The sequence below is a fragment of the Oncorhynchus masou genome, chromosome 2 (genome assembly GCF_036934945.1).
Source record: "Oncorhynchus masou masou isolate Uvic2021 chromosome 2, UVic_Omas_1.1, whole genome shotgun sequence".
Classification (NCBI taxonomy): domain Eukaryota; kingdom Metazoa; phylum Chordata; class Actinopteri; order Salmoniformes; family Salmonidae; genus Oncorhynchus; species Oncorhynchus masou.
Window position 1 is genome coordinate 3,931,211 of NC_088213.1, and position 20,379 is coordinate 3,951,589.

Genomic DNA, 20,379 nt, shown 5'->3' on the forward strand with positions numbered 1-20,379 from the left:
ACTACTATAGATCAGAGCCCTATTCCCTATATAGTGGTACTACTATAGACCAGAGCCCTATTCCCTATATAGTGTACTACTATAGACCAGAGCCCTATTCCCTATATAGTGGTACTACTATAGACCAGAGCCCTATTCCCTATATGGTGGTACTACTATAGACCAGAGCCCTATTCCCTATATAGTGATACTACTATAGACCAGAGCCCTATTCCCTATATAGTGGTACTACTATAGACCAGAGCCCTATTCCCTATATAGTGGTACTACTATAGACCAGAGCCCTATTCCCTATATAGTGGTACTACTATAGACCAGAGCCCTATTCCCTATATAGTGGTACTACTATAGACCAGAGCCCTATTCCCTATATAGTGTACTACTATAGACCAGAGCCCTATTCCCTATATAGTGGTACTACTATAGACCAGAGCCCTATTCCCTATATAGTGGTACTACTATAGACCAGAGCCCTATCCCCTATATAGTGGTACTATTATAGACCAGAGCCCTATTCCCTATATAGTGGTACTACAATAGACTAGAGCCCTATTCCCTATATAGTGGTACTACTATAGACCAGAGCCCTATTCCCTATATAGTGGTACTACTATAGACCAGAGCCCTATTCCCTATATAGTGGTACTACTATAGACCAGAGCCCTATTCCCTATATAGTGGTACTACTATAGACCAGAGCCCTATTCCCTATATAGTGGTACTACTATAGACCAGAGCCCTATTCCCTATATAGTGGTACTACTATAGACCAGAGCCCTATTCCCTATATAGTGGTACTATTATAGACCAGAGCCCTATTCCCTACATAGTGCACTGCTTTTGACCAGTGTCAGTAGGACAATGGCACCCTATTCCCTATATAGTGCACTACTATAGACCAGAACCCTATTCCCTATATAGTGGTACTACTATAGACCAGAGCCCTATTCCCTATATGGTGGTACTACTATAGACCAGAGCCCTATTCCCTATATAGTGGTACTACTATAGACCAGAGCCCTATTCCCTATATAGTGGTACTACTATAGACCAGAGCCCTATTCCCTATATAGTGGTACTACTATAGACCAGAGCCCTATTCCCTATATAGTGGTACTACTATAGACCAGTGCCCTATAGACCAGAGCCCTATTCCCTATATAGTGGTACTACTATAGACCAGAGCCCTATTCCCTATATAGAGGTACTACTATAGACCAGAGCCCTATTCCCTCTATAGTGGTACTACTATAGACCAGAGCCCTATTCCCTATATAGTGGTACTACTATAGACCAGAGCCCTATTTCCTATATAGTGCACTACTATAGACCAGGGTCAGTAGGACTCTGGCTCCCTATTCCCCACATAGTGCACTACTTTAGACTAGGGTCATTAGGACTCTGGCACCCTATTCCCTACATAGTGCACTACTTTAGACCAGGGTCAGTAGGACTCTGGCACCCTATTCCCTACATAGTGCACTACTTTAGACTAGGGTCATTAGGACTCTGGCACCCTATTCCCTACATAGTGCACTACTTTAGACTAGGGTCAGTAGGACTCTGGCACCCTATTCCCTACATAGTGCACTACTTTAGACTAGGGTCATTAGGACTCTGGCATCCTATTCCCTACCTAGTGCACTACTTTAGACCAGGGTCATTAGGACTCTGGCACCCTATTCCCTACCTACTGCACTACTTTAGACTAGGGTCATTAGGACTCTGGCACCCTATTCCCTACATAGTGCACTACTTTAGACCAGGGTCAGTAGGATTCTGGCACCCTATTCCCTACATAGTGCACTACTTTAGACCAGGGTCAGTAGGATTCTGACACCCTATTCCCTACATAGTGCACTACTTTAGACCAGGGTCAGTAGGACTCTGGCACCCTATTCTCTACATAGTGCACTACTTTAGACCAGGGTCAGTAGGACTCTGGCACCCTATTCCCTACATAGTGCACTACTTTAGACTAGGGTCATTAGGACTCTGGCACCCTATTCCCTACATAGTGCACTACTTTAGACCAGGGTCATTAGGACTCTGGCACCCTATTCCCTACCTACTGCACTACTTTAGACTAGGGTCATTAGGACTCTGGCACCCTATTCCCTACATAGTGCACTACTTTAGACCAGGGTCAGTAGGACTCTGGCACCCTATTCCCTACATAGTGCACTACTTTAGACTAGGGTCATTAGGACTCTGGCACCCTATGTGGTGTCATTTGACACATGCCTGGTCTATTTCATGCGGCAGGCTGGGTTCACCAGTCAGTGTGTCTCTGTGTGTGTTTCCAACCAGGTACCAGCCTTGTAAGATGCTGGCTGAGGTCTACCGTTGTGTCTACAAGGTCAGGAACCGCCTGCTGGCCTGCAAGAACATGAATGTCGTCCAGACACGCTCGTCTTCCCGGGAGAGGAGGGTAAGTGACCCGGCTCTTCTTTCGGTAACTGGTCCGTTGGTCCTTGAAACGTCCTTCCAGTCCCACGTCAGGGTCTGCTGTCTTATTCCCACATCAACCCTGAAACCCCTCTACATCCTAGAGACACTTACGGTAACTGGCTACTGGTCTTCTCAAGGGGGCAGTAGTAAGCTAGCCAGGCTACTGGTCTTCTCAAGGGGGCAGTAGTAAGCTAGCCAGGCTACTGGTCTTCTCAAGGGGGCAGTAGTAAGCTAGCCAGGCTACTGGTCTTCTCAAGGGGGCAGTAGTAAGCTAGCCAGGCTACTGGTCTTCTCAAGGGGGCAGTAGTAAGCTAGCCAGGCTACTTGTTTTCTCAAGGGGGCAGTAGTAAGCTAGCCAGGCTACTTGTCTTCTCAAGGGGGCAGTAGTAAGCTAGCCAGGCTACTGGTCTTCTCAAGGGGGCAGTAGTAAGCTAGCCAGGCTACTTGTCTTCTCAAGGGGGCAGTAGTAAGCTAGCCAGGCTACTTGTCTTCTCAAGGGGGCAGTAGTAAGCTAGCCAGGCTACTTGTGCATGCAGCTGAAACAGCCAGAGAGAATGCAGACAGCATATCTCCCTGTAATAAAAACATCATACCTCCACTCCCGCAGCTTGTTGACTCCAGAAGTGAACTGTGGGAATAGTTAGTTTACAGAGCAGATGATGTGGGCCAGCCCACTGAAACAACTAAACAAAATGTGTTTCAAAGCAGTGCAGTGGAAGGGAGGTTTAGTTCCAAAATGACAAACTATTTTACACTTGACATCTGACATTGTAATGTTACTCTACTAGCAACTACATTTGTTATATTCGGCGTGACATTCATGTGAGCAGTATAATATGAGTACAACCCAAAAATAATGTGAAATGCTCTCATAACTTCGCTATGACAGAAATATATTTTGACTACTTTGCGGTTTGTCTGGGCTTGTGTCCTCAGCTTCTATAATTGCAATAGTCGACACATGGCATAGAAATACAATGGATTTTAAACAGCATACTACGATTGCCAGCAGGCCTCGGCGGAGCACTGCCCCCTGGGAGATGAAATGCACTCTGGGAATCGTAGTATGCTGTTTAAAATCCATTGTATTTCTATGCCATGTGTCGACTATTGCAATTATAGAAGCTTCAGAAATGAGCTTGTTTTGGAACTAAGCTGTTCATTTCATACAGTACATGAAATGGTTTAGCTGTAATGAATAATTCATCATAGGTCTAATGACAGTAATTTGACTCCATATCGTGGCCATAGATGAGCAAATGAACCCTGATGTGTATGAAATTACACTTTAAAACAGTTTAGATGGGAAATTTAAGGTAATCTTCTGTTATTTAATATGGTGTGTTATACTTTTAAATAATTTGAATATAGTATAGAATATTTTATATTTGTTATTTAATGTGTTTTTTATTTTTTTAAATTGAATATAGTATAGAATATTATATATTTGTTATTTAAAAAAATGTAAATTATAAATTGAATATAGTTTAGAATATATTATATTAGTTATTTAATATGTGTTATTTTTTTACATTTACATTTTTACATTTAAGTCATTTAGCAGACGCTCTTATCCAGAGCGACTTACAAATTGGTGAATTCACCTTCTGACATCCAGTGGAACAGCCACTTACAATAGTGCATCTAAATCATTTAAGGGGGGGGGGGTGAGAAGGATTACTTATCCTATCCTAGGTATTCCTAGGAATACTTTGAGTATAGTATAGAATATATTATATTTGTTATTTTTAAAATACATTTTAATATAGAATATATTATATTTGCTATTTTAGTTCCACCAGTTATCAATTATTATCAATCAAAATATTCTGTGACTTAATTAAGCTAAAACACATTATGTTTTGGCCGTGGTATCGTTGAGGTTTTCTTTCGGTATCGAGTATCTTGATACTACATTTACATTTACATTTACTAAACCTGTATTCTGGTATTTACTGCCTGCAGACACTAAGCTCTTATTCCAGACACTAAACCTGATATTCTGGTACAAATTATCGTGAATTTCATCCTTGATATTCTGGTACATCCTGATATTCTGTGGAACAGCCATATTCTTTCGTGGACAAACCCGATATTCTGGTATCGATACTAAACCTGATATTCTGGTATCGTGATACTAAACCTGATATTCTGGTATATTCTGGTATCGTGACACTAAACCTGATATTCTGGAATACGTACATTAAACCTGATATTCTGGTATCGTGATACTAAACCTGATATTCTGGTATCGTGATACTAAACCTGATATTCTGGTATCGTGATACTAAACCTGATATTCTGGTATCGTGATACTAAACCTGATAAAATTATTCTGGTATCGTATTCTGGTATACACTAAACCTGATATTCTGGTATCGTGATAAACCCGATAAACATGATATTCTGGTATCGCGACACTAAAACCTGATATTCTGGTATCGTGATACTAAACCTGATATTCTGGTATCGTGATACTAAACCTGATATTCTGGTATCGTGATACTAAACCTGATATTCTGGTATCGTGATACTAAACCTGATGATATTCCTGATATTCTGGTATCGTGATACTAAACCTGATATTCTGATATTCTGGTATCGTGATACTAAACCCGATATTCTGATAAACCCGATTCTGGTATCGTGATACTAAACCTGATATTCTGGTATCGTGATATTCTGGTATCGTGATACTAAACATGATATTCTGGTATCGTGATACTAAACAAACCTGATATTCTGGTATCGTGACACTAAACCTGATATTCTGGTATCGTGACACTAAACCTGATATTCTGGTATCGTGACACTAAACCTGATATTCTGGTATCGTGAAACCTGACTAAACCCTGATATTCTGGTATCGTGATACTAAACCTGATATTTGGTATCGGGTACTAAACCTGATATTCTGGTATCGTGATACTAAACCTGATATTCTGGTATCGTGATACTAAACCTGATATTCTGGTAGGACACTCCTGATATTCTGGTATCACTGAGATGGATCCCCCTGATATTCTGGAGCACTCCTTCATACTAAACCTGATATTCTGGTACGTGACATAAACCTGATATTCTGGTATCGGATACGATATTCTGGTATCGCTAAACCTGATATTCTGGTATGATACTAAACCTGATATTCTGGTATCGTGATACTAAACCTGATATTCTGGTATCGTGACACTAAACCTGATATTCTGGTATTGTGAGGATATTCTGTATCGCACAGATATTCTGCACACTAAACCTGATGGTCAGGAACTAAGATATTCTGGTATCGTGACACTAAACCTGAGGTATCGACACTAAACCCGATATTCTGGTATCGTGACACTAAACCTGATATTCTGGTATGACTAAACCTGATATTCTGGATCGTGAGTGATATTCACTTTAAACCTGATATTCTGGTATCGTGATACTAAACCTGATATTCTGGTATTGTGACACTAAACCTGATATTCTGGTATCGTGATACTAAACCTGATATTCTGGTATCGTGATACTAAACCTGATATTCTGGTATCGTGACTAAACCTGATATTCTGGTAATACTAAACCTGATATTCTGGTATCGTGACACTAAACCTGATATTCTGGTATCGTGACACTAAACCTGATATTCTGGTATCGTGACACTAAACCTGATATTCTGGTATCGTGACACTAAGCCTGACTATCGTGATACTAAACCTGATATTCTGGTATCGTGACACTAAGCCTGTATTCTGAATACACACTGGTATCCACTAAACCTGATATTCTGGTAGACTGTATTCTGGTACTGACACAAACATATTCTGCGTGACACTAAACCTGATATTCTGGTATCGTGATACTAAACCTGATATTCTGGTATCGTGACAACACTTTTAACGGGTGTCCAGGTGTTGTGCCCGATCAGATTTCAGACAATCAGGACTCGCTGGAGATGGACCCCAGGAGCACTCGTTCACGAGGACCATCGACAGCTAGAAGAGAGGACTGTGCATCAGGAGCAAGATGAGGAAGAGGAGGAGAGAGAGCACGGGGTCATGACCGCTGGGAGTGAGTGGTTCACTTTACTGCAGACACAACACTCTCACTGAATGTACACACTGTCACTGAATAGCAGACTGTCACTGAACACACTGCTACCTACCAGACTGTCACTGAACACACTGCTACCTAGCAGACTGTCACTGAACACACTGCTACCTAGCAGACTGTCACTGAACACACTGCTACCTACCAGACTGTCACTGAACACACTGCTACCTAGCAGACTGTCACTGAACACACTGCTACCTAGCAGACTGTCACTGAACACACTGCTACCTAGCAGACTGTCACTGAACACACTGCTACTAGCAGACCAGACTGTCACTGAACACACTGCTACCTACAGACTGTCACTGAACACACTGCTACCTAGCCACTGAACACACTGCTCACCAGACTGTCACTGAACACACTGCTACCTAGCAGACTGTCACTGAACACACTGCTACCTACCAGACTGTCACTGAACACACTGCTACTGTCACTGAACACACTGCTACCTACCAGACTGTCACTGAACACACTGCTACCTAGCACACTGCTACCTGTCTGTCACTGAACACACTGCTACCTACCTGTCAGCAGACTGTCACTGAACACACTGCTATCTAGCAGACTGTCACTGAACACACTGCTACCTAGCAGACTGTCACTGAACACACTGCTACCTAGCAGACTGTCACTGAACACACTGCTACCTGTCACTGACTGACTCACTGAACACACTGCTACCTAGCAGACTGTCACTGAACACACTGCTACCGAGCAGACTGTCACTGAACACACTGCTACCTACCAGACTGTCACTGAACACACTGCTACCGAGCAGACTGTCACTGAACACACTGCTACCTAGCAGACTGTCACTGAACACACTGCTAAGCAGACTGTCACTGAACACACTGCTACCTACCAGACTGTCACTGAACACACTGCTACCTAGCAGACTGTCACTGAACACACTGCAGACAGACTGTCACTGAACACACTGCTACCTGTCACTGAACACACTGACTGTCACTGAACACACTGCTAACCAGACTGTCACTGAACACACTGAATATAGTACCGAGCAGACTGTCACTGAACACACTGCTACCTACCAGACTGTCACTGAACACACTGCTATCTAGCAGACTGTCACTGAACACACTGCTACCTAGCAGACTGTCACTGAACACACTGCTACCTACCAGACTGTCACTTAAACACACTGCTACCTAGACTGTCACTGAACACACTGCTACCTACCAGACTGTCACTGAACACACTGCTACCTACCAGACTGTCACTGAACACACTGCTACCTACCAGACTGTCACTGAACACACTGCTACCGGAGCTGTCACTGAACACACTACTACTAACACACTTACCAGACAGACTGTCACTGAACACACTGCTACCTACCAGACTGTCACTGAACACACTGCTACCTAGCAGACTGTCACTGAACACACTGCTACCGAGCAGACTGTCACTGAACACACTGCTACCTACCAGACTGTCACTGAACACACTGCTACCTGTCACTGAACACACTGCTACCTAGCAGACTGTCACTGAACACACTGACTGTCAGACTGTCACTGAACACACTGCTACCTAGCCAGACTGTCACTGAACACACTGCTACCTAGCAGACTGTCACTGAACACACTGCTACCGAGCAGACTGTCACTGAACACACTGCTACCTACCAGACTGTCACTGAACACACTGCTACCTAGCAGACTGTCACTGAACACACTGCTATCTAGCAGACTGTCACTGAACACACTGCTACCTACCAGACTGTCACTGAACACACTGCTATCTGCAGACTGTCACTGAACACACTGCTACCTACCAGACTGTCACTGAACACACTGCTACCTACCAGACTGTCACTGAACACACTGCTACCTAGCAGACTGTCACTGAACACACTGCTACTATGTCTGACACAGACTGTCACTGAACACACTGAACAGACTGTCACTGAACACACTGCTACCTACCAGACTGTCACTGAACACACTGCTATCAGACTACCAGACTGTCACTGAACACACTGCTACCGAGCAGACTGTCACTGAACACACTGCTCACAGACTGTCACTGAACACACTGCTACCGAGCAGACTGTCACTGAACACACTGCTACCGAGCAGACTGTCACTGAACACACTGCTACCTACCAGACTGTCACTGAACACACTGCTACCTAGCAGACTGTCACTGAACACACTGCTACCGAGCAGACTGTCACTGAACACACTGCTACCTACCAGACTGTCACTGAACACACTGCTACCTAGCAGACTGTCACTGAACACACTGCTACCTAGCAGACTGTCACTGAACACACTGCTACCTACCAGACTGTCACTGAACACACTGCTACCTACCAGGTCACTGAACCAGACTGTCACTGAACACACTGCTACCTACCAGACTGTCACTGAACACACTGCTACTGAACACACCAGACTGTCACTGAACACACTGCTACCTACCAGACTGTCACTGAACACACTGCTACCTACCAGACTGTCACTGAACACACTGCTACCTACCAGACTGTCACTGAACACACTGCTACCTAGCAGACTGTCACTGAACACACTGCTACCTAGCAGACTGTCACTGAACACACTGCTACCGAGCAGACTGTCACTGAACACACTGCTACCTAGCAGACTGTCACTGAACACACTGCTATCTACCAGACTGTCACTGAACACACTGCTACCTAGCAGACTGTCACTGAACACACTGCTACCTAGCAGACTGTCACTGAACACACTGCTACCTACCAGACTGTCACTGAACACACTGTCACTACCTAGCAGACTGTCACTGAACACACTGCTACCTACCAGACTGTCACTGAACACACTGCTACCTAGCAGACTGTCTGACCACTGCTAGCAGACTGTCACTGAACACACTGCTATCTACCAGAGTCACTGTCACTGAACACACTGCTACCTACCAGACTGTCACTGAACACACTGCTACCTAGCAGACTGTCACTGAACACACTGCTACCTAGCAGACTGCAGACTGTCACTGAACACACTGCTACCTACCAGACTGTCACTGAACACACTGCTACCTAGCAGACTGTCACTGAACACACTGCTACCTACCAGACTGTCACTGAACACACTGCTACCTAGCAGACTGTCACTGAACACACTGTCAGACTGTCACTGAACTGAACACACTGCTACCTACCAGACTGTCACTGAACACACCTAGCAGACTGTCACTAACACACTGCTACCTAGCAGACTGTCACTGAACACACTGCTACCTACCAGACTGTCACTGAACACACTGCTATCTACCAGACTGTCACTGAACACACTGCTACCGAGCAGACTGTCACTGAACACACTGGTACCGAGCAGACTGTCACTGAACACACTGCTACCGAGCAGACTGTCACTGAACACACTGCCTACCGGAACACACTGCAGACTGTCACTGAACACACTGCTACCGAGCAGACTGTCACTGAACACACTGCTACCTAGCAGACTGTCACTGAACACACTGCTACCTAGCAGACTGTCACTGAACACACTGCTACCTAGCAGACTGTCACTGAACACACTGCTACCTACCAGACTGTCACTGAACACACTGCTACCTAGCAGACTGTCACTGAACACACTGCTACCTAGCAGACTGTCACTGAACACACTGCTACTGTCACTGAACACACTGACCGAGTCACTGAACACACTGCTACCTACCAGACTGTCACTGAACACACTGCTACCTACCAGACTGTCACTGAACACACTGCTACCTAGCAGACTGTCACTGAACACACTGCTACCTAGCAGACTGTCACTGAACACACTGCTACCTACCAGACTGTCACTGAACACACTACTATCTAGCAGACTGTCACTGAACACACTGCTATCTAGCAGACTGTCACTGAACACACTGCTACCTAGCAGACTGTCACTGAACACACTGCTACCTAGCAGACTGTCACTGAACACACTGCTACCTAGCAGACTGTCACTGAACACACTGCTATCTAGCAGACTGTCACTGAACACACTGCTACCTACCAGACTGTCACTGAACACACTGCTACCTAGCAGACTGTCACTGAACACACTGCTACCTAGCAGACTGTCACTGAACACACTGCTACCGAGCAGACACTGAACACACTGTCACTGAACACACTGCTACCGAGCAGACTGTCACTGAACACACTGCTACCTACCAGACTGTCACTGAACACACTGCTACCTAGCAGACTGTCACTGAACACACTGCTACCTACCAGACTGTCACTGAACACAACACACTGCTACCTAGCAGACTGTCACTGAACACACTGCTACCTACCAGACTGTCACTGAACACACTGCTACCGAGCAGACTGTCACTGAACACACTGCTACCTACCAGACTGTCACTGAACACACTGCTACCTACCAGACTGTCACTGAACACACTGCTACCTAGCAGACTGTCACTGAACACACTGCTACCTACCAGACTGTCACTGAACACACTGCTACCTAGCAGACTGTCACTGAACACACTGCTACCGAGCAGACTGTCACTGAACACACTGCTACCTACCAGACTGTCACTGAACACACTGCTATCTACCAGACTGTCACTGAACACACTGCTACTGAGCAGACTGTCACTGAACACACTGCTACCTAGCAGACTGTCACTGAACACACTACTATCTACCAGACTGTCAATGAACACACTGCTACCTACCAGACTGTCAATGAACACACTGCTATCTACCAGACTGTCACTGAACACAACTGCTACTGAGCAGACTGTCACTGAACACACTGCTACCGAGCAGACTGTCACTGAACACACTGCTACCGAGCAGACTGTCACTGAACACACTGCTACCTACCAGACTGTCACTGAACACACTGCTACCTACCAGACTGTCACTGAACACACTGCTACCTACCAGACTGTCACTGAACACACTGCTACCTAGCAGACTGTCACTGAACACACTGCTACCTACCAGACTGTCACTGAACACACTGCTACCGAGCAGACTGTCACTGAACACACTGCTACCGAGCAGACTGTCACTGAACACACTGCTACCTAGCATACTCCTCTTCCTCCCTGAATTCACTTGGACTGAATATGTTTAAAACACTGAATAGACTGTCACTGAACACACTGCTATCTAGCAGACTCGTCTTCCTCTTCCTCCCTGAATTCATTTGAACTGAATATGTTTTAAACACTCAAGAGCACATGCAGGGAGTAAATGCAATGGAGAGGGAGAAGATGGACGCTAGTTTAGATTTCACTGTGACCTTTTTGATCCATATAGGGTCTAAATCATGGTCAGTTAAATGAGCCAACCAAGATCCTGGGTAATGTGAGAGTACAAACCAACCACAATCAGACGTTGATCTCTGTTGCACACCAGGGGGTTGTATTTCTAATGAATGGATGTCGATGTGATAGCAGTGTAGACTACAGGTCGTTACTACAAACTGAGGAGGTGACGTAACAGCGTAACAACAGTCTTCAGTAACAGCTGAAAACACACATTCAGTGTGGAGTCGACCTGCAGTTTATACCAGTTTGTCAGGTGATGACCTCGTTGCTGCTTGCCACATCTGTCTCTGTATCTCTGGCTATGCCAAGGAGAACTGTTGGACCCCCCCCCCCCCCACTGACCCTTGGACAGTGAGTTCAGTCCCAATAATATTTGATTTGATGTTTTGCTCCAAAACAAATCTGTGAGGTCTATTATGAGAAGGAATGAGGACTTGTATTCACGGTTCATAATAGCACCTAGCTCCTTCTCCTGACCTCCGACCCTACGGTGCCACCAGTTCAAACCCAATAGTCAATCAATAGTAGCGCTATGGCTCCACCGAGCCAACCAATGGGCTCCCAAAGGTACAGGGATAGGATGAAGGTACAGGGAATAGGACAAAGGTACAGGGATAGGACAAAGGTACAGGGATAGGACGAAGGTACAGGGAATAGGACAAAGGTACAGGGATAGGACAAAGGTACAGGGATAGGACAAAGGTACAGGGATAGGACAAAGATACAGGGATAGGACAAATGTACAGGGAATAGGACAAAGGTACAGGGAATAGGACAAAGGTACAGGGAATAGGACAAAGGTACAGGGAATAGGACAAAGGTACAGGGATAGGACGAAGGTACAGGGATAGGACAAAGGTACAGGGAATAGGACAAAGGTACAGGGATAGGTACAGGAATAGGACAAAGGTACAGGGATAGGACAAAGGTACAGGGATAGGACAAAGGTACAGGGATAGGACAAAGGTACAGGGATAGGACAAAGGTACAGGGAATAGGACAAAGGTACAGGGATAGGACAAAGGTACAGGGAATAGGACAAAGGTACAGGGAATAGGACAAAGGTACAGGGATAGGACAAAGGTCCAGGGATAGGACAAAGGTCCAGGGATAGGACAAAGGTCCAGGGAATCAGACAACGGTACAGGGAATAGGACAAATGTACAGGGAATAGAACAAAGGTACAGGGATAGGACACAGGTACAGGGATACTACAAAGGTACAGGGATAGGACAAGGCTACAGGGGATAGGACAAATGTACAGGGATAGGACACAGGTACAGGGATACTACAAAGGTACAGGGATAGGACAAGGGTACAGGGATAGGACAAATGTACAGGGAATAGGACAAAGGTACAGGGAATAGGACAAAGGTACAGGGAATAGGACAAAGGTACAGAGAATAGGACAAAGGTACAGGGAATAGGACAAAGGTACAGGGATAGGACAAAGGTACAGGGATAGGACAAAGGTACAGGGAATAGGACAAAGGTACAGGGATAGGTACAGGAATAGGACAAAGGTACAGGGATAGGACAAAGGTACAGGGATAGGACAAAGGTACAGGGATAGGACAAAGGTACAGGGATAGGACAAAGGTACAGGGAATAGGACAAAGGTACAGGGATAGGACAAAGGTACAGGGAATAGGACAAAGGTACAGGGAATAGGACAAAGGTACAGGGATAGGACAAAGGTCCAGGGATAGGACAAAGGTCCAGGGATAGGACAAAGGTCCAGGGAATCAGACAACGGTACAGGGAATAGGACAAATGTACAGGGAATAGAACAAAGGTACAGGGATAGGACACAGGTACAGGGATACTACAAAGGTACAGGGATAGGACAAGGGTACAGGGGATAGGACAAATGTACAGGGATAGGACACAGGTACAGGGATACTACAAAGGTACAGGGATAGGACAAGGGTACAGGGATAGGACAAATGTACAGGGATAGGTACAGGGATTAGGACAACGGTACAGGGAATAGGACAAAGGTACAGGGATAGGACAAAGGTACAGGGATAGGACAAAGGTACAGGGATAGGACAAATGTACAGGGATAGGTACAGGGATTAGGACAACAGTACAGGGAATAGGACAAAGGTACAGGGATAGGACAAAGGTACAGGGATAGGACAAAGGTACAGGGATAAGTACAGGGAATAGGACAAAGGTACAGGGATAGGACACAGGTACAGGGATAGGACACAGGTACAGGGATAGGACACAGGTACAGGGATTAGGACAAAGGTACAGGGATACTACAAAGGTACAGAGAATAGGACAAAGGTACAGGGATAGGACAAAGGTACAGGGATAGGACAAAGATACAGGGATAGGTACAGGGATAGGACAAAGGTACAGGGATAGGACAAAGGTACAGGGATAGGACAAAGGTACATGGATAGGACAAAGGTACAGGGAATAGGACAAAGGTACAGGGATAGGACAAAGGTACAGGGAATAGGACAAAGGTACAGGGAATAGGACAAAGGTACAGGGATAGGACAAAGGTACAGGGATAGGACAAAGGTACAGGGATAGGACAAAGGTACAGGGATAGGACAAAGGTACAGGGAATAGGACAAAGGTACAGGGATAGGACAAAGGTACAGGGATAGGACACAGGTACAGGGATAGGACACAGGTACAGGGATAGGACAAAGGTACAGCGATAGGACAAAGGTACAGGGATAGGACAAAGGTACAGGGATAGGACAAAGGTACAGGGATAGGACAAAGATACAGGGATAGGACAAAGGTACAGGGAATAGGACAAATGTACAGGGAATAGGACAAAGGTACAGGGAATAGGACAAAGGTACAGGGAATAGGACAAAGGTACAGGGATAGGACAAATGTACAGGGAATAGAACAAAGGTACAGGGATAGGACACAGGTACAGGGATACTACAAAGGTACAGGGATAGGACAAGGGTACAGGGGATAGGACAAATGTACAGGGATAGGACACAGGTACAGGGATACTACAAAGGTACAGGGATAGGACAAGGGTACAGGGATAGGACAAATGTACAGGGATAGGTACAGGGATTAGGACAACGGTACAGGGAATAGGACAAAGGTACAGGGATAGGACAAAGGTACAGGGATAGGACAAAGGTACAGGGATAGGACAAATGTACAGGGATAGGTACAGGGATTAGGACAACAGTACAGGGAATAGGACAAAGGTACAGGGATAGGACAAAGGTACAGGGATAGGACAAAGGTACAGGGATAAGTACAGGGAATAGGACAAAGGTACAGGGATAGGACACAGGTACAGGGATAGGACACAGGTACAGGGATAGGACACAGGTACAGGGATTAGGACAAAGGTACAGGGATACTACAAAGGTACAGAGAATAGGACAAAGGTACAGGGATAGGACAAAGGTACAGGGATAGGACAAAGATACAGGGATAGGTACAGGGATAGGACAAAGGTACAGGGATAGGACAAAGGTACAGGGATAGGACAAAGGTACATGGATAGGACAAAGGTACAGGGAATAGGACAAAGGTACAGGGATAGGACAAAGGTACAGGGAATAGGACAAAGGTACAGGGAATAGGACAAAGGTACAGGGATAGGACAAAGGTACAGGGATAGGACAAAGGTACAGGGATAGGACAAAGGTACAGGGATAGGACAAAGGTACAGGGAATAGGACAAAGGTACAGGGATAGGACAAAGGTACAGGGATAGGACACAGGTACAGGGATAGGACACAGGTACAGGGATAGGACAAAGGTACAGCGATAGGACAAAGGTACAGGGATAGGACAAAGGTACAGGGATAGGACAAAGGTACAGGGATAGGACAAAGATACAGGGATAGGACAAAGGTACAGGGAATAGGACAAATGTACAGGGAATAGGACAAAGGTACAGGGAATAGGACAAAGGTACAGGGAATAGGACAAAGGTACAGGGATAGGACGAAAGTACAGGGATAGGACGAAGGTACAGGGATAGGACGAAGGTACAGGGATAGGACGAAGGTACAGGGAATAGGACAAAGGTACAGGGATAGGTACAGGAATAGGACAAAGGTACAGGGATAGGACAAAGGTACAGGGATAGGACAAAGGTACAGGGATAGGACAAAGGTCCAGGGATAGGACAAAGGTCTAGGGAATCAGATAACGGTATAGGGAATAGGACAAATGTACAGGGAATAGAACAAAGGTACAGGGATAGGACACAGGTACAGGGATACTACAAAGGTACAGGGATAGGACAAGGGTACAGGGGATAGGACAAATGTACAGGGATAGGACACAGGTACAGGGATACTACAAAGGTACAGGGATAGGACAAGGGTACAGGGATAGGACAAATGTACAGGGATAGGTACAGGGATTAGGACAACGGTACAGGGAATAGGACAAAGGTACAGGGATAGGACAAAGGTACAGGGATAGGACAAAGGTACAGGGATAGGACAAAGATACAGGGATAGGACAAAGGTACAGGGAATAGGACAAATGTACAGGGAATAGGACAAAGGTACAGGGAATAGGACAAAGGTACAGGGAATAGGACAAAGGTACAGGGATAGGACGAAAGTACAGGGATAGGACGAAGGTACAGGGATAGGACGAAGGTACAGGGATAGGACGAAGGTACAGGGAATAGGACAAAGGTACAGGGATAGGTACAGGAATAGGACAAAGGTACAGGGATAGGACAAAGGTACAGGGATAGGACAAAGGTACAGGGATAGGACAAAGGTCCAGGGATAGGACAAAGGTCTAGGGAATCAGATAACGGTATAGGGAATAGGACAAATGTACAGGGAATAGAACAAAGGTACAGGGATAGGACACAGGTACAGGGATACTACAAAGGTACAGGGATAGGACAAGGGTACAGGGGATAGGACAAATGTACAGGGATAGGACACAGGTACAGGGATACTACAAAGGTACAGGGATAGGACAAGGGTACAGGGATAGGACAAATGTACAGGGATAGGTACAGGGATTAGGACAACGGTACAGGGAATAGGACAAAGGTACAGGGATAGGACAAAGGTACAGGGATAGGACAAAGGTACAGGGATAGGACAAATGTACAGGGATAGGTACAGGGATTAGGACAACAGTACAGGGAATAGGACAAAGGTACAGGGATAGGACAAAGGTACAGGGATAGGACAAAGGTACAGGGATAGGTACAGGGAATAGGACAAAGATACAGGGATAGGACACAGGTACAGGGATAGGACACAGGTACAGGGATAGGACACAGGTACAGGGATAGGTACAGGGATTAGGACAAAGGTACAGGGAATAGGACAAAGGTACAGGGATAAGACAAAGGTACAGGGATTAGGACAAAGGTACAGGGATACTACAAAGGTACAGAGAATAGGACAAAGGTACAGGGATAGGACAAAGGTACAGGGATAGGACAAAGGTACAGGGATAGGTACAGGGATAGGACAAAGGTACAGGGATAGGACAAAGGTACATGGATAGGACAAAGGTACAGGGAATAGGACAAAGGTACAGGGAATAGGACAAAGGTACAGGGATAGGACAAAGGTACAGGGATAGGACAAAGGTACAGGGATAGGACAAAGGTACAAGGAATAGGACAAAGGTACAGGGATAGGACAAAGGTACAGGGAATAGGACAAAGGTACAGGGATAGGACACAGGTACAGGGAATAGGACAAAGGTACAGGGAATAGGACAAAGGTACAGGGAATAGGACAAAGGTACAGGGAATAGGACAAAGGTACAGGGATAGGACAAAGGTACAGGGAATAGGACAAAGGTACAGGGAATAGGACAAAGGTACAGGGATAGGACAAAGGTACAGGGATAGGACAAAGGTACAGGGATAGGACAAAGGTACAGGGATAGGACAAAGGTACAGGGATAGGACAAATGTACAGGGATAGGTACAGGGATTAGGACAACAGTACGGGGAATAGGACAAAGGTACAGGGATAGGACAAAGGTACAGGGATAGGACAAGGGTACAGGGATAGGTACAGGGAATAGGACAAAGATACAGGGATAGGACACAGGTACAGGGATAGGACACAGGTACAGGGATAGGACACAGGTACAGGGATAGGTACAGGGATTAGGACAAAGGTACAGGGAATAGGACAAAGGTACAGGGATAAGACAAAGGTACAGGGATTAGGACAAAGGTACAGGGATAGGACAAAGGTACAGGGAATAGGACAAAGGTACAGGGAATAGGACAAAGGTACAGGGAATAGGACAAAGGTACAGGGATAGGACAAAGGTACAGGGATAGGACAAAGGTACAGGGATAGGACAAGGTACAGGGATAGGACAAAGGTACAAGGAATAGGACAAAGGTACAGGGATAGGACAAAGGTACAGGGAATAGGACAAAGGTACAGGGATAGGACAAAGGTACAGGGAATAGGACAAAGGTACAGGGATAGGACACAGGTACAGGGAATAGGACAAAGGTACAGGGAATAGGACAAAGGTACAGGGAATAGGACAAAGGTACAGGGAATAGGACAAAGGTACAGGGAATAGGACAAAGGTACAGGGAATAGGACAAAGGTACAGGGATAGGACGAAGGTACAGGGATAGGACAAAGGTACGGTGAATAGGACAAAGGTACAGGGATAGGTACAGGAATAGGACAAAGGTACAGGGATAGGACAAAGGTACAGGGATAGGACAAAGGTACAGGGATAGGACAAAGGTACAGGGATAGGACAAAGGTACAGGGAATAGGACAAAGGTACAGGGATAGGACAAAGGTACAGGGAATAGGACAAAGGTACAGGGAATAGGACAAAGGTACAGGGATAGGACAAAGGTCCAGGGATAGGACAAAGGTCCAGGGATAGGACAAAGGTCCAGGGAATCAGACAACGGTACAGGGAATAGGACAAATGTACAGGGAATAGAACAAAGGTACAGGGATAGGACACAGGTACAGGGATACTACAAAGGTACAGGGATAGGACAAGGCTACAGGGGATAGGACAAATGTACAGGGATAGGACACAGGTACAGGGATACTACAAAGGTACAGGGATAGGACAAGGGTACAGGGATAGGACAAATGTACAGGGAATAGGACAAAGGTACAGGGAATAGGACAAAGGTACAGGGAATAGGACAAAGGTACAGAGAATAGGACAAAGGTACAGGGAATAGGACAAAGGTACAGGGATAGGACGAAGGTACAGGGATAGGACAAAGGTCCAGGGAATAGGACAAAGGTACAGGGATAGGTACAGGAATAGGACAAAGGTACAGGGATAGGACAAAGGTACAGGGATAGGACAAAGGTACAGGGATAGGACAAAGGTACAGGGATAGGACAAAGGTACAGGGAATAGGACAAAGGTACAGGGATAGCACAAAGGTACAGGGAATAGGACAAAGGTACAGGGAATAGGACAAAGGTACAGGGATAGGACAAAGGTCCAGGGATAGGACAAAGGTCCAGGGATAGGACAAAGGTCCAGGGAATCAGACAACGGTACAGGGAATAGGACAAATGTACAGGGAATAGAACAAAGGTACAGGGATAGGACACAGGTACAGGGATACTACAAAGGTACAGGGATAGGACAAGGGTACAGGGGATAGGACAAATGTACAGGGATAGGACACAGGTACAGGGATACTACAAAGGTACAGGGATAGGACAAGGGTACAGGGATAGGACAAATGTACAGGGATAGGTACAGGGATTAGGACAACGGTACAGGGAATAGGACAAAGGTACAGGGATAGGACAAAGGTACAGGGATAGGACAAAGGTACAGGGATAGGACAAATGTACAGGGATAGGTACAGGGATTAGGACAACAGTACAGGGAATAGGACAAAGGTACAGGGATAGGACAAAGGTACAGGGATAGGACAAAGGTACAGGGATAAGTACAGGGAATAGGACAAAGGTACAGGGATAGGACACAGGTACAGGGATAGGACACAGGTACAGGGATAGGACACAGGTACAGGGATTAGGACAAAGGTACAGGGATACTACAAAGGTACAGAGAATAGGACAAAGGTACAGGGATAGGACAAAGGTACAGGGATAGGACAAAGATACAGGGATAGGTACAGGGATAGGACAAAGGTACAGGGATAGGACAAAGGTACAGGGATAGGACAAAGGTACATGGATAGGACAAAGGTACAGGGAATAGGACAAAGGTACAGGGATAGGACAAAGGTACAGGGAATAGGACAAAGGTACAGGGAATAGGACAAAGGTACAGGGATAGGACAAAGGTACAGGGATAGGACAAAGGTACAGGGATAGGACAAAGGTACAGGGATAGGACAAAGGTACAGGGAATAGGACAAAGGTACAGGGATAGGACAAAGGTACAGGGATAGGACACAGGTACAGGGATAGGACAAAGGTACAGCGATAGGACAAAGGTACAGGGATAGGACAAAGGTACAGGGATAGGACAAAGGTACAGGGATAGGACAAAGATACAGGGATAGGACAAAGGTACAGGGAATAGGACAAATGT

At 45.7% G+C, this 20,379-nt stretch overlaps 1 protein-coding gene across 1 annotated transcript in view; it reads left to right on the forward strand.

Annotated features, from left to right (window-relative positions):
* The window catches only part of LOC135552207 (probable E3 ubiquitin-protein ligase HERC1), a 191,334-nt gene that overhangs the window by 46,569 nt on the left and 124,386 nt on the right, over window positions 1-20,379 (forward strand). Inside the window, 4 exon segments of the mRNA XM_064983699.1 lie at window positions 2,311-2,431; window positions 6,365-6,398; window positions 6,401-6,427; window positions 6,430-6,507. Of these exon segments, the coding sequence (XP_064839771.1) occupies window positions 2,311-2,431; window positions 6,365-6,398; window positions 6,401-6,427; window positions 6,430-6,507 (260 nt within the window).